Source organism: Rhodnius prolixus, unplaced genomic scaffold, assembly GCF_049639745.1.
Source record: "Rhodnius prolixus isolate KJV_2025 unplaced genomic scaffold, Rpr scaffold_1, whole genome shotgun sequence".
Lineage (NCBI taxonomy): Eukaryota > Metazoa > Arthropoda > Insecta > Hemiptera > Reduviidae > Rhodnius > Rhodnius prolixus.
In genome coordinates this window covers 20190819-20205723 of record NW_027411581.1, presented here as the reverse complement: position 1 = coordinate 20205723, position 14905 = coordinate 20190819, and the positions used below count along the sequence as shown (strand labels likewise).

General features: G+C 33.0%; 1 protein-coding gene across 8 annotated transcripts in view; it reads right to left on the bottom strand.

Annotated features, from left to right (window-relative positions):
* The window catches only part of LOC141447286 (protein FAM13B), a 148080-nt gene that overhangs the window by 18909 nt on the left and 114266 nt on the right, over positions 1–14905 (bottom strand). For 4 of the 8 annotated variants that reach the window (XM_074114746.1, XM_074114700.1, XM_074114708.1 and 1 more), the window contains exons 2-7: positions 13962–14621; positions 9020–9220; positions 5328–5447; positions 3022–3196; positions 2714–2926; positions 2348–2606 (exon numbers count right to left, since the gene is read on the bottom strand). In XM_074114746.1, coding sequence (XP_073970847.1) covers positions 2348–2606; positions 2714–2926; positions 3022–3196; positions 5328–5447; positions 9020–9103 — 851 coding nt within the window. In that variant the 5' untranslated portion in view covers positions 9104–9220; positions 13962–14621. The other 4 variants (XM_074114728.1, XM_074114739.1, XM_074114735.1 and 1 more) reach the window with 4 other exon arrangements.

The following is a 14905-nucleotide window of genomic DNA, read 5'->3' as shown; positions in this document are numbered from 1 at the left end:
TAAATTTGATTCTTGAGCAGATTTATGGCATAAAGTCTCCAGTGTTACAACAAAAATAATAAATAAATGAACAAATTATTTGTTAGAAGGTTGGGGTCATGTAAAGTTCTGCAAATAACTTGGGACTATCGCCAGATCAATGCACGTCAACAAAATTCTTTAACATCTAAGCGTATTTCTATTTCTAGAATGGTAGCGGAAAGGGGGAAAAATAGAAAATTAGAGAGGCATTGGTAAAAATATAGAATGAAGTATTATTTCTGATATTACTTTTCTTTTTTTTCTTTTTTAATTTGAAACTAAAATAACAAGAACATTAAATGAGAGCAACTTTCATGCAATTAACAGCGAAGTAATTACTGAGACCCTAGAGTACCGGTAGCTCTTATTTGAATAAGACTAATTACATTCAAATTTTGATATCAACACGTTTCAACAGATAACATTTCAGATAAAAGGAAAACATGATAATGTTGGAAGAAGGCAACTAGTCCTGAGCTAACCCTCTACTAGTAGTATCATCACAGGCTATATGATTCTCCAACTGGGATTTAAAATAATAATAATAATAAGGGAAGGGATTAGCTATGAGGTTAGCATACTGGACTCCCACGCGGAGGTCCCGGGTTCGAATCCAGCTGCTGACCCTTAGATTTTCTCTTCCTAGGAGCTTCTTACAGATCACTGTCCGGCGATGGACAGTGTTGTCTGTAACGAGAGAACACTGTCCGGAGGCCGGCAGTGCACTGGAAAAAGCTCCGGGCGCTAATGACCTCAGCTGTTGATGCGCCAAAAAAAAAAAATAAAATAAAATAAAATACAATAAAATAAAAAAGAAAAGAAAATATTCTCTTCCTAATATTTACTCTTAAAGTTTCGTCACCTTAATGTGAAAATCTATTTGCTTTTATAAATTGACATATTATTTAATCTTTGAAGATGAATAAAATTAATGGTACACTGACTGTTGCAATTTGAACGGTAAAAAATTTTACTTATAAAAAATACAATGGAATTATTTCCATTTGGAACCGAGTACTGATCATGAAAAATCTATCAAAACCCGTCGGTAGTTTACACAAATTCAATCTATGTTCAATTACGAGGGCAATACAAAATCTTTCAATCGAAATGTGCTTAATTTTAATGTAAGTAATCAGCGAATATAAGACTAATTTAATTCTCGCTCTAGGATCTTAGAATAATAATAATGCCTGGCAAAGGGAAAGGGAAGGGTTTAGCTATGAGGTCAGCGTACTGGACTCCCACGCGGAGGTCCCGGGTTCGAATCTAGCTGCTGCCCCATAGATTTTCTCTTCCTAGGAACTTCTTACAGCTCACTGTCCGGCGATGGACAGTGTTGTCTGTAACGAGAGAACACAGTCCGGAGGCCGGCAGTGCACTGAAAAAAGCTCCGGGCGCTAATAACCTTAGATGTTGACGCGCCTTAAATTATTAAAAATAATAATAATAATAATAATGAGGGAAGGGATTAGCTATGAGGTTAGCATACTGGACTCCCACGCGGAGGTCCCGGGTTCGAATCCAGCAGCTGACCCTTAGATTTTCTCTTCCTAGGAGCTTCTTACAGACAACACTGTCCGGTGATGGACAGTGTTGTCTGTAACGAGAGAACACTGTCCGGAGGCCGGCAGTGCACTGGAAAAAGCTCCGGGCGCTAATAACCTTGAATGTTGACGCGCCTTAAATTATTAAAAATAATAATAATAATGCCTGGCAATTTGGGTAAGGAGTTGTTACTTCGATTCTCGAATTAAAGAACATGAACCCATCCTACACGAAGTGCTATCACCTAGCTGAGTGCAATATATCATTTACATTGATGGTAGAATTTTCTCTCACAGACTATCTTTTTCCACAAATCACCGACCGATAGATTATACAATTATTTGACGATTGTTATGCCACGGAATGTTTATCTTAAAATTAAAAATATAAGAGATATTTCCTCCCAAAATGATTCAAGGTCCAAGGGGCTGATTATATATATATATAAACAATTAAACTTAAAATATTAATCCGCTTAAAATGAGTTAGCTAGCAGAAAAATGAGATGAAATATTTTTGACGGGGGTGAGCGAACTTTGTCGTTTGCATGAATTTGATCTAATATTCGCAGTAATCAAAAGACGCAATGCGGTTTTTTTCATTTATTACAAAACAATTTTTTTGAACTCTTGAATTTCTTGCAACTAGCTAATTAAAAGCTAATTCAAATTAAAAGAAAACAAGAGTAAATGACAAAATTTAAGAATTCTAATTGAAGAAAAGTAAAAAAAATAATTAACAAATCTAAAGTGGATAATGTACAAGTATCAAAACTAACCTTTTATGAAATATAACTCCATAATCTTGAATAAGTTTTGATGTTAATTGTACAACTTCAGGACCTGCAAGATCTTTAATTTCTGCACAAGTTAATAAAGGAGAAAATACACTTGGCAAATAGGTCATTGATGTAGGCTGTTTAGCAGAATAATTATGCAATAAATGTAAAATAGTATCCAATGCATTTGCTGGTAGGGTTCCAGCTGTGAGAATACTTTCATGACAAACAGGTCCCCACCAAGTATCTCCTTCGTATTCTAGAAAGAGAAGAAAATGTTCATTTTTAGGGCAATTCTTATGTGATAAATGTTCAGGTATAAAAATATAATCTTATTAAATTTAAAAGTTGAAATCAATTACTAACTATGCATGAGTGATACAAGTTCCGTAGTAATCTCCTGAGATAGAAGAGGTTGTGGTAGCTCTTTTAACCAGACAACTAGCAGTAGAGCTACAGACGCGATATCGTTACACACTTCCAGTTCAGCGTCACCTTCAGTGTTGAATTGATTTTTAAGACTATCGATCAATGTTGTATTTCCACCAGACAATCGAAAAAGTCCTTCTACTTTCATTCCTGAAACGTCATTAAATTTACATAAGAATTGTTTCCGAACATATTTAGTTATTTAGGAAAAAAATAAAAGATTTTTAAATTAAAATCAAACTAACCATGGACCTCGATAAAAACACATAAACGTTGAAGAACTTTTGGAACAGAATTATTATTTAGCGGTAAATCAACTAAAGGTACGCCAAATAGTTTAATCCTAGCTGTAGAGCAATTATCATCTTTCTTTCTGCTTCCACCGAGCACTCTCCGAACTATACTGAGCCTTCCTTCATCCTGAGCACCCAATATAAATAAATTTGATAAAGATTGTAATCATCAATAAATATTAAAAAGGAAAACATATTAATATAAATCATATCTAAATTAGTAACTCGTAACTAAGATAATTTTTAATCTTGTAATTGATTACTTTTTTGTTATTATTATTCTATAAACACTCTGGCTGGCAATTTAATATGTTTGCTTTAATACTATCATCTATAAAAGACACGAGATGAAGGTGGGATCAATTTTTAATTCAACAAGGTAGCTTCCGTGATTCTTACTGACGTCATATTAATTTTACTATAAATTTTATTAGAAGCTATCTCAAGACTATTTACTGTGCCAAAGGCCTCATTTGCAGGTAGTCTGAAATAGGCCCATGACGCCAATGACCAGCTACACTTGCCAAATATCTTTGTACATAATGTACTTCTAAATATGTCTGAATGTAAAGTCTAATTTAATATTATTTTTAAACTAGTCATTTTTTAATTTATGTAAGCGTAAAAGTCCCACGATTTTATCTTCTAGATAAATTTTGCTTAGATGACTAATAACCAACAAATATCTACTGCTTATTTTGGCAAATTAAACATGAAATACATTAAGTGCAAAGCTAGCTAAATGCTTTTGGAAATTATATAGGCTTTTTTATATTATTTTTAGAATTTTCTTCGCGTTAGAGTTTCCTTTAAGGAACATCCTTCTAGAGGATTCTCTCCATAAATCCCTGCCACACTCAAAGACCATTCCCGCGTAAACCTGCCTCCCAAAATCCATCCAATTTTTTTTTTTATCTTTCTCTCTTCTTCCAAAATCCAAATCTACTCCAGATACTCTTTCCTGATCTGACTAAGGAATATGCCCGAACAAATCCGATCTCTTCTTCTCAATCCTTCTTAAACTTGCGCGTCTATTTTTTCCCCCTATGTCATCATTCCTCCTCCTCACCAATCTGGATACTCCTGCTGTTCTTCTCCCACTGAAATGTTTCTTCTCTCAGTTACTATTCATGTTCCTACTGAATATAGCGTTACATTCTCAATGACACAAATATTTATCATTTTCTTCTCTTTTTTGAGTACATAACGGCTCCACAGGATAGAATTAAGCATTCCCTAACACTCTCTTATCAAATTCTCTTTTATTTATTAAGCTGTTATCAACTTTAATACTGGATCCTACATATTAGTACTACCTTTACGATCAGATAATCTTAATCGCTTCTTAAGAACAGATTATTTTCTTGAAATTCAATTGCAAAGGAACACTTTACTACTTTCTGAGTCATGCCCAACGATAGCCTGGTCATCAACAAACAACAACTAGGCATATGTTCGTTTTCCGCAATGGAGCCGATTTTTCATGTTCCGTACCCAGCAGTTATCTTAAATAGTGCAGACGACATTAGGCGCCTTGCTTTACCTCTGATTTATGAAGTAACTTAATGATTAAGGATATTAATGTCTTTAATACCATTTTACTTGTGATTAGATTTAAATTAACATTTTGTGAAATAAAAAGAGAATTAAATCAAATCAAATCTATCATCTAAAAATCGAATTCCGAAAAAGTAATAAGCACAAAAGCAGATTTGTGAGTTCTCATATGAACATTCCCCATTGCCGTAGAATCGCAAAAATTAGTACCGAAAAATCAGAATCCAATTTTAGGTTTACTAAAATGGATCAAAATTCACAGAAACTCCAAAAAAGTTGTGAGACTATATGATTCAAACCATGGGGAATGGTTTGGAGTGTCATAATTACTCGTATTTTGGATTACACAGTTTCAGCATCCATTTCAATCAGTCTCAAAGCGGAGCGGCTCCAGTAGATGTCTTCTTTTTATTGCTATATCTTCTAATGAAAAATTTGTTCATTGTAGTTCATTGAGATCATTAAAAAATCTATTTTCAAGATTGTGTTCTTGGTTTGTTCTCAAAAACGCTTGTTTTGATGTAAAATCAATAAAAACCGATCCTATAAATTGTTCAAAATGGATGATAATACTGCTGTAATTTGCAGTTTGTTAGGTCAATATATTAAAATAAAATCCTTAGAATACTTCAATAAATTGTTGATAATTAACATTCCATTCATATTCAAATATATTTAAAATGAGAAAAAAGATTGCATACCTTTTGGGTAGCAGTATTATTGGTTGGTTTGTAGGCATCGTCTGCTACCCCGATAGAGTTATTGCACAGATTTGGCCTCCTCATGATTTCACAGCAACCCAAACCCCCGCCCCACCCACACTGAAGCAGAAATAGAAGAGCGTGAATTAATTCCCAATATTTTATATATATATAACTAAAAGTTTATTTCAAATTATTTAACACTTTCAATTTAAAAGATTTATATGACATCATAGTTAAATAAAAAATAAATAAGAAAAAATGATTAAAAAATGTGATGATATGCTTAGGAAGGAGTTATAAGTCCCCCTTTTCTAGTGAATGAAAAGCAAGCGAAAAATGTACCTTTTTTTTAGAGAGGTAGTGATGGAAGAGGCGAGAAGTTAAGAAAAAGCGATGACCGTAAGCCAAAAAATAAAGATGATTTACTGCAAAGAAAAAAGAAAAAAAAAAGGTAGTTCGTAATTACAAACAAATAAGCAACAGCCATAATGAAATACAAAATAAAATGATTTACATAAAATTAAAATAATGCTAAGATACGAATGAATGAATTGAGTGTTATTAAAAAGGAATTGAATTGGTTTAGGCTAAAATGTTTATAAAAAAACAATAAATAAGTACATCATGCTAAATAAGGGTACGAAAAATTACGAATAAGAAATTAATCAAGAAAAAATAATCTATCTTTTAACACAGGAAATTATTTTCAATTTACTGGAAACAAAAAAAATATATGAAAATCGAGATCAACATAATGAAGTATATCAATTTAAACTGGTTTACAACAATCAGCAGAACATCTCAAACAATTCAAGACAGGTTTTGGAAACTTTCTAGAGTAAGACAAAAGATGTCCGTCCACTACTCTCTCTTTTTTAAGAAAAACTATCCCCTAAGTGAAGATCTCGTCAAAGAATTCGTCAAAATCAGATTCAAGTTAAATTTTCTAGCTAATGTTAGTGTCGCTGCCTTATAGAGTGGAAGATATTCCCAGACGAACTAGAAGAACTAAATTGGTGAATGGAGGAAAATCAGATTCCATTCTGAATTACTCAAAAAAATGGATATACTGTTTGGACATTAAAACAAATAAGATTACGATTTGCTGTTTTAGTTTCTGCTTAAACTTGATGGAGTAAACAACCTCTTTACTACCATTCTTTCAAACCATGATTGGAAATATTTTTTTAAACATCACATTGCCATAAAATGTAACTTTGTGGAAAGATTCATTTTTATAAAATCTCTCTCGGAAATATTATTTTATAAAAATTAATTAGTAAACAATCAAGGTCATTAGCACACGGAGCTTTTTCTCAATCTCCGGACAGTTCTCTCGTTATAGACAATTCTTCCATCACTGGACAATGAGCTGTAAGAAACTTTTAAGAAGAGAAAATTGGAATTATAATTGTTAGCGCCATTATACAAAACGTTTCTGCATTTCACACAATAGAAAATAAGGTTAAATTGTGGTTGTTACTTTGCAAATAACAATATCCAGGCAGTTAGGAAAGTAAAAGACTAAATTTCCAGCAATTATTAGTTTGGTACTTATTACTTCATTCTATTACATAGTTTTCGTGGAGGAGTGCTTTATGCACGAAATTTATAACTTTCTCTGCATGAAACTATCCTCAAAGCACGCCTTCTACGGGTAGGATTGCGGAGCTAACTGCAATCCTAGACAGTAATTGAACGTTGCTTAAGTCTAGATCAGTCTAGAGCGCCACAAGAACTCGCTCCTGCCACATTGTAGTCTCCCAGTCGTCAATCAGGAGGTCACCTATCTCTCTTTGACTGGAGTATATGTTGAGTAAAATAATAATAACAAAGTACAAGTGGTAAGCGTTCAGGACTTTCACGCGTCATTCCCGGGTTCGAAACGATCTTGCTGGTCCTTAGATTTTTTCTCTTTTAAGTAGCCGACTCTATGCTGATGAACAGTATTGTATTTAAAAAGAAAGAATTACTTTTTCAAAGTCCGACAGTGCATTGAAAACACTCCTGGCGCTAATAACCTTAGATGTTGACGCGCCTTGAATTTAAAAATATTAATAATAATAAAAGGGACGAAGAAGCCCAAGGACATAAAAGACAAGGGTCCTTAGCTCAGCCCTTCTGCCCTTCATTTTCTTTTTTTTACTAATCATTAAATCAACAGTGTTGCCGATAGTTCCCTAAATAATTTTAAAAGTTTATAAGTAATTGACGTGCCTTTATTTATCATAAATGCACCTAATAACAACATTCCTCTACCTTAAAAACCAAAAAATTGAAGATCCTGTGGATAAGGCGGAGGATAACCATAGAAACTCACTTATACTGTCTTAACTCTACACAATTCACAAAGATTCTAACAATAAAAACTTCACTTATACTATTAACTCTTCACTTCAAAAGGCCTATCAAAGCAAATCATTGATAGTTATGACTGAGGGAATTGCGAACTTAAAATATAATTTTTTTTTCTAACAGTAGTTTTTGTTAAATCAAATTTTCGTAAATAACAAAAAAGGTTAGGCGTTTACTTATAAATTTAAAATATATTTAATATGCAAAGATACCTCTCAAAATATGTTAAACATAAAACAGATGGTGAGTTATTAACATAACAAATACCTTACCTGTGCAATGAATTCAACTGTAAAAATTAGCTTTAAAGAAATATGACTTTAAAAAGGAAAAGCAATAATTTTGTACTGAATTCAAATATTTTAAATTCATTGTTAAATGTTTATTGCACTGGGAATATTTTATTTAAAGTGATAACACAAGATAAGAAACGTTACCCTAGCTTTGGCTCGCAGCTTTTCAACAGGATTTCCCGAATTTGTAGATTAATTAATCAAAATTATTTATATCCATAATAATGTAAATGTGGTTTCACATAGAGACTGATTTGATTTCATTTCTTGCTTTTCACTTAAATTAATAAAAGTAATTTTAGAGGTTTCAACAGTTAGAAAACTTGGATACTTTACTCAATGGAAAAAATAGATAAACTTTTGAAGACATCTGAATCTAAAAAAAAGAAGCTTTTAGAAATGGCTCTCTCACAATTAAAATCAGTTTATAGTATACAGTAATGTCTGTTTAGAAAAAGTTGTTTCTAAATTTTGGGAGAAAGACAGTACGCTTGAAGCAATGGCTACCTGTGTTTAAATCGTCCAAGTATAGCCTTGAGGAGTATAACCTTCCCATTATTATACCTAGTTTTAGCGGAACAGACACTGGGAGTTCATTCAACAGGGAAGACATTCGTATTCCCAAAAATCTCTCATCATAACCCATGCTAAGATGTTTAGGGATGACTCTTCTTCCTTTTTAGTGAAACTGAATGACTGGATATTCAAACACACTTAGTCCACAAGTACCAAAAATCTGAATTGTTTCCTGATCCAAGAATTAAAAGGATACTTCGTACGCACCTGCCAATCTTTATACAACACATTAAACGTTTCTAGAGCTTCTCCAATGCTTCTGCAGTTCTAAAAATCTTCAATTTTTAATTTGGTCATTTTCATGATGACAACCACTGGCTCGAGACTTTAGAACAGTGTCTAAAGATTCTGGTCTCATCTTCCAAGCAAGGCCACTACTCCTCTGAGCAAGGTCTTATCATACTGCTCTTTCATAGTCTGCTAGAAGCCCTTGTACACACCCTAACTATCCGAAAATATTCTCACCTCTTTGTAATGTCTCTGCCACTCCTCCAAAAGGCAGCAACTTTCAATGATTCCAAGGATCTCAGCTTGGAAAACTGTGGCCATACTTCCAAGAGCCACAGAGCTCCCTTTATTTCAGCCCTAGCAACCACGCTCAAGCTCCAGACAGGCCAGTTTCCTCCTGTCTGGAACCATTGGAACAACAGCACTCTCTCTCCGTTACTGAAAATTTAAATCAGCTAAATTACATTTTTTCCATTTTCCTAAAGTTGACAAGCTGATTTATGCGCATCCTGGAGCTGTTCATTTCTAAACACAAATTATTAAAAAATCAACTTAATAAGCCGATTGAGAATATGTTATATTTTCTTTCTGCACAAATGATTTTACTAAAATTTAATCAATATTAAGCCGAAGTGATCTTAAACTTGGCTAAATCATTAAACAATCTTAAAACCTTGAACCATTTTGATTTGTATTAAACAAACATGGCAGTTTGTCCTATGCTTCCCAAATACTCAATATATTTGTTATTCATATTTTTATGTGAAATTAAACTTGATAATATTCCCACGAACAGAATTTGATTACACAAAAAAAGATAACAGAAACAAAACTATGATTATGTGCTCACTATTGCAATAATTTCAGTTTGTCTGTATCAACGCTTTTAGAAAGATGTATGCATTATTAATAACCAATGGCAATTGAAGTGATGGAATTGAGTACTCGTATTTATTTTGAATAGATCTTAAACGGTCAAAATAGAATTTTCAAAATTAATTCAAGTTTTATTCACATAATCTAATTTGTTGATTACTTGATTTTAGTATTTGCCCACAATTTCATTTTGGCACTCATTTCAGACAAGAGCCATAATAAACAGATCTGCTGCCAAAAAGTAAGTAAAACCAATGCGCAATATCTGTTGGACGATTTTTTTAAAAATACCAAAACAGGTTTTTTGTGGTGTTAAAAACAAAAAAAAAGGAAAGAAAGAAATTTGGCACGCTTTTACAATTTGGCGAGGTTTAATGGGGCAAGATGTCCTCCACTGGATATTTACTTATTTTTATGCCTCAAAAGGTTTCCATTTTACTCGGCTAATTATTATATCTTGAAAAAAAAAAAAAAAAAAAAAATTGAGTTTATTTTGATTTTGAACAGTAATAATATCAACAGTAAGGTCAGTGGCTTACCTAAAGTGACCTAAAAGATCTCTTGAAGTTACACTGAAAGAGTATGGAGTGCTTTGTGGGTTAGTATAAAGGTGAGCCTGAGTTCCTGAGTTACCACGGTTTCCTAACAAACGGGTTTTCCTGTGTTTTCACTAAACCCAAGTACCTATGTACAACAACTATCTCCTCAGCTTTGAAATATATATTGTACGAGTGCCCGTGTAACGCGGTTCAAAAAAACAGGTTTATCTACTATAGGTTGAAATTTTGTATAGTTAAAAAGTACACCTTCTATAAAAAATGCACAAATTTAAATCCCAGACCATAAAAAGTTCAAATTTAAAGAAATGAATTATATTTTGGAAAACAGAGGGCTACCTGAGATACAGATATCTAAATGCTAAATGTGTGTGTAAACAAGTTAGGCTTTGATAATTAACTTCTTCTTTTTTCAGAGCACTTCCAGCTTCTCGACGAAGTTCTCTCGTTGTACAAAACTCCGGGCAGTGAGCTTGTTAAATTGGCCCCAAAGAAGAGAAAATCTAAGATCAGGTAGCTGGATTTCGAACCCAGGAAAGTGGGAATCCAGTGCTCTGACCACTGCCTGGAGGCATCTCTTAGGGCTGATGAATATAAAAATGGCAGTTATCACTACTGACACCAACGCAATACGTTTTCTGAGCCTAGATCGATTCCAAAAATCTTGGAGCTTATATGCTGTGTCCTCTGAATTAGCCTATTACCTTGCCAGATCTATATTTTTAAGTAAAGGGAGAATATTACAAAAATTATAAATACGGATGTATTTATGGAAAACCTGATTTGCAACAGAAAGGTTCGTACAAACATGATCTAATCAGGCTCCTTTTCACCGCCTCCTTCCGGGAAATTGTAATTTTTACAAAAATAAATTAATATGAACCACTTTTGGATATTTAACCATTAACAATAATATTCATAAGATGTACATGGCGTTAAACAATATTTTTAAAGAGCCTGCAGCCAACAAGACGAGTGCTGTATGTAACCAGCTCTTTTGTTTTGCTTTTAGACAGGAATAACTCGGGCTGCCAAAACATTAAGTATAATATGGAAGGAGAGATTATTGCCAATTTCAGTCTTTCATTTTATTTGTGCCAAATATTCGACCCTAGGGTCATCTTCATGGTTTTATGCTCACTAACTGATGCTGCACACTAATCGTGACTATAATAATTTCAACATTTTAATTTCTTTTTTTAAATTTTATAAGGAGGAACTTTATTTTAAAAAAAAACTCAGTATTTAGCTGAAAGGATAACTGAGGACTGTTTTTTTTTTTACACAGAGATAGAGAGAGATTTTGTTTCGGTTACACAACATTTGAGATTAACACAGTTTTTAAGACATTTTTTAACATAAATTTTATGTAAAAAATAAATTAAAAAATACTAGTTGAATTTGTGATCAAAATTAACGTACAATGTCAAACTAGTCAGCGTGGACCCTGAATAAAAAACTAGTCTCACTAGGTGGAATGCTTGGCACCAGTAACTTTGCTCATTGTACGATTTAAAATGTGTGGAAGATACAGTACACCTAACTGTGCTGTCCGGTCTATCTGGTCCCCTTTTAAATTGACGAGCTTAGTCAACGCTTGAACGGTATTAATTGGCAAAATTTACTTTCTTATTTAATGAATGTACTTAATTTTGGATTGTTTCCAGTTAATGAATTCAATTATCATTACAAATAAATAAAACATGCACTAAAATTATTCAGTTTTCCATTCGCTGCATTCATAATAATTAAATTCAGATTAATTGCATTATGTAATGCGTTCATTTCATCCAAAAATAAATAAATATTCAAGTTTAGATTATTTTGTTTCCACCAAATTAGTTGTAGCCGTAAAAATGGATGAACAATTAGTAACAAAGATGTTTGTATAGATTTAATTAACTGTGTCGGTACATTTTAAAAGTATAAATATTATTCATAACTATAAAGCAACTTTGCAAACGGAGTTCAACTCCGTGAATTCGAGGTGTGGCTATTAAAAAACGAGACTATTGCTGTAAAACATTTTACTTTAAATTTATACATATTTATTTATTATCACCTTCAATATACACCCCTCCCCTATCCCTACAACGCTCCATGCGAATTTAGCATTGTTCGAAACAGTGCTGGAAGTCTTTTTCTGTGAGCTCCTGCATGACGCAGCTTCAACGGACTGAAATCGTGCACCTTTTAATGCAGATTTGACTTTGGGGAACAGATATAAGTTACATGGGGCCAGGTCAGGCGAATAAGGCGGATGGCCTAAAACTGGGATGTTGTACTTATGCTAGAAACGTCCTTGACAGACAATGCAGTGTGAGCTGGCGCGTTGTCTTGATGGAGTACCCCGTGACTTATTTTTCCACAAATCGGGTCGTTTTTTTCCTTACTCTTTCACGGAGTTGAGCAAGCACCTCACGGTAGTAATGTTGATTCAATTATAATAGATATTTTCATCCGTTTTGGACGTGGAAGGGTGACCCGGGCGGTCATCATCTCCGACCTCTTCTCGGCCATCTTGGAAACGCTTGAAACACTCAAAAACTCGCGCACGTGATAAACGTTCATCGCCATAAACTTCTTTTAATAATAGATAAGTTTCAGTAGCGGTTCTATCAAGTTTTGATGTGATATTTCACGACAAATCGTTGCTCTACTACATATGTAGTATCATGTTTTCGGCAAAACGAAACTAACACCTCTTACATAAACGACGGTTCCGGTCAGACTGATTTCTCTACAAACACCGTGAGACGCTGCAATCGAAAGAGAAGACTTTACACTGCACAGCTATCGGTCGTTAGGATTTGGCGCATGCATAGTTCTTCTGTAGCAGCATCAGTCTCATTATTTAATAGCCACACCTCTTATTTCTGTTCACTTTTATATTTTTAATGTTTTTTTTAGAAAACACTTTATTATTAAGAATTACATAAAAAACACTAAAATTGGCAATAATTTCTCTTTCCTTACGAATAATCTAAGGTTTCGAATTTCTATCCATCATTAGAAAGAAATATCTATCTGGTGAACTTTACTTTTGCTATGTATCTTTCGTACTACACTTAAACTGAAGACTCAACAGCCATCAGGAACTACAATGGATAAAAAAATCAGTATTTCGAAAACTATCACAGCAATATGTCCAAACGGACAAATTCTGAGATTACTAAAACACTACTATAAATTCTTCTTAATGAGAATTAAGTCATTAAAATTGTACAGAATATTGAAATTACATAATTTTTAAACACCATATCTACCCCTCCTTGAACTGCCCTGTAATATTTCTGTAGTAAAATAAGGTAAATTAGTAGCCCCTGATGTATTTTATTGGATAAATGTCCAAAGAGTGTGTATCTAAGCTTGTAGATGTCCTAAGCTAAATCAAATTAAATATCGAGTAGAATTTGTTGGGATTTTTCGAGAGAGCCATTTGCTAAAAGCTTTTTATTTAATGGTCGGTCTAAAAAAACAACATGCACGAACTGATGTTGTGAAACAATTACAATATTTTTTTGTTTTAAAACTAATTTAAATGGATGCTGAAATAATTGGAAAGTGAAGTTTGATCAAATACAATATTTTTGGTTTGTGTTTAAATAAAATGATAAAGGATTTCCTACGAATGATTGTAACAATTCAAATGCACAATATAATTATGGTTAAAGAGTTTAAAGAAAGAAAATATGAACTAATATGAAATAAATGACTAAATGAAGAACATTTTGAAGATTACTTACAATACACTCCTTAGCTATGTTCCACAGATTGCCAACTGTGTTCGGCTGGTCAACGCAGTCACCTTGCTCTCTTACAATCACACTATTTTGCTGCAGTTTTCTCTATACAATATATAACGGGATGTTTCACTTAGTTGAACGATAGGGTAAATTCAGTCGCACTCGTGAAGTACGCATTCAATTTAACTTTAACGTCCAATAATCTATATAAACTGACACTCATCATACAAGTTAATAACTTTTCTTTTTATTTATTTATTTTTTCTTAAAAAAAAAATAAACAAATTAGTTTATAATAAATATTTAACCGAAACTCGAAGACATTAAGTATAATAAATGCTTCTATTATTCCTTTTTATATTCTGTTACAAATGTAAAAATAGAAACATTCTTTTATAAGAAACTTTTGCATTTGGTTAATATTAAAATAATCTAATTAAACGTTAGCGCGTCGTTTTTCAATTTTTTTAATATCTCACAGTTAAAATTGGTTTATCGGTGCGCACGCGATGGGTTCATATCTCTGTCACGACACATATTGTATACTTATGGCTGCTTCAAAAAGTGAGTCGATACAAGTCGTAAGGTTAGCATCTACGCAGACCCCACGACCTAAGATGTAGTCGTTTTTTGGCTAACTGTCCACTTCACTTTTAAAACCTGCAACAAAAAAAAGCAAACAATACTATCAATAATTATGATATTTTTTTTTACTTTTCTGGATAATTCAACTATTCTGAAAACGGAAGTAGTGAATTTGACACGTTATAATCGTTGAGTCAACCAGTCAACCAAGGATTGATTTGACAATCTCCTTACCTATGGAAGTAAGGATTTCAGTCTCAAAACGTTAAATAATATTTTTGAGATTGAGACTGGATTTAAGAGGATTGTCCTTTTTTATCCTATCGAATGCACTGCTCTAGCTCTAGCTCAGTCCACAC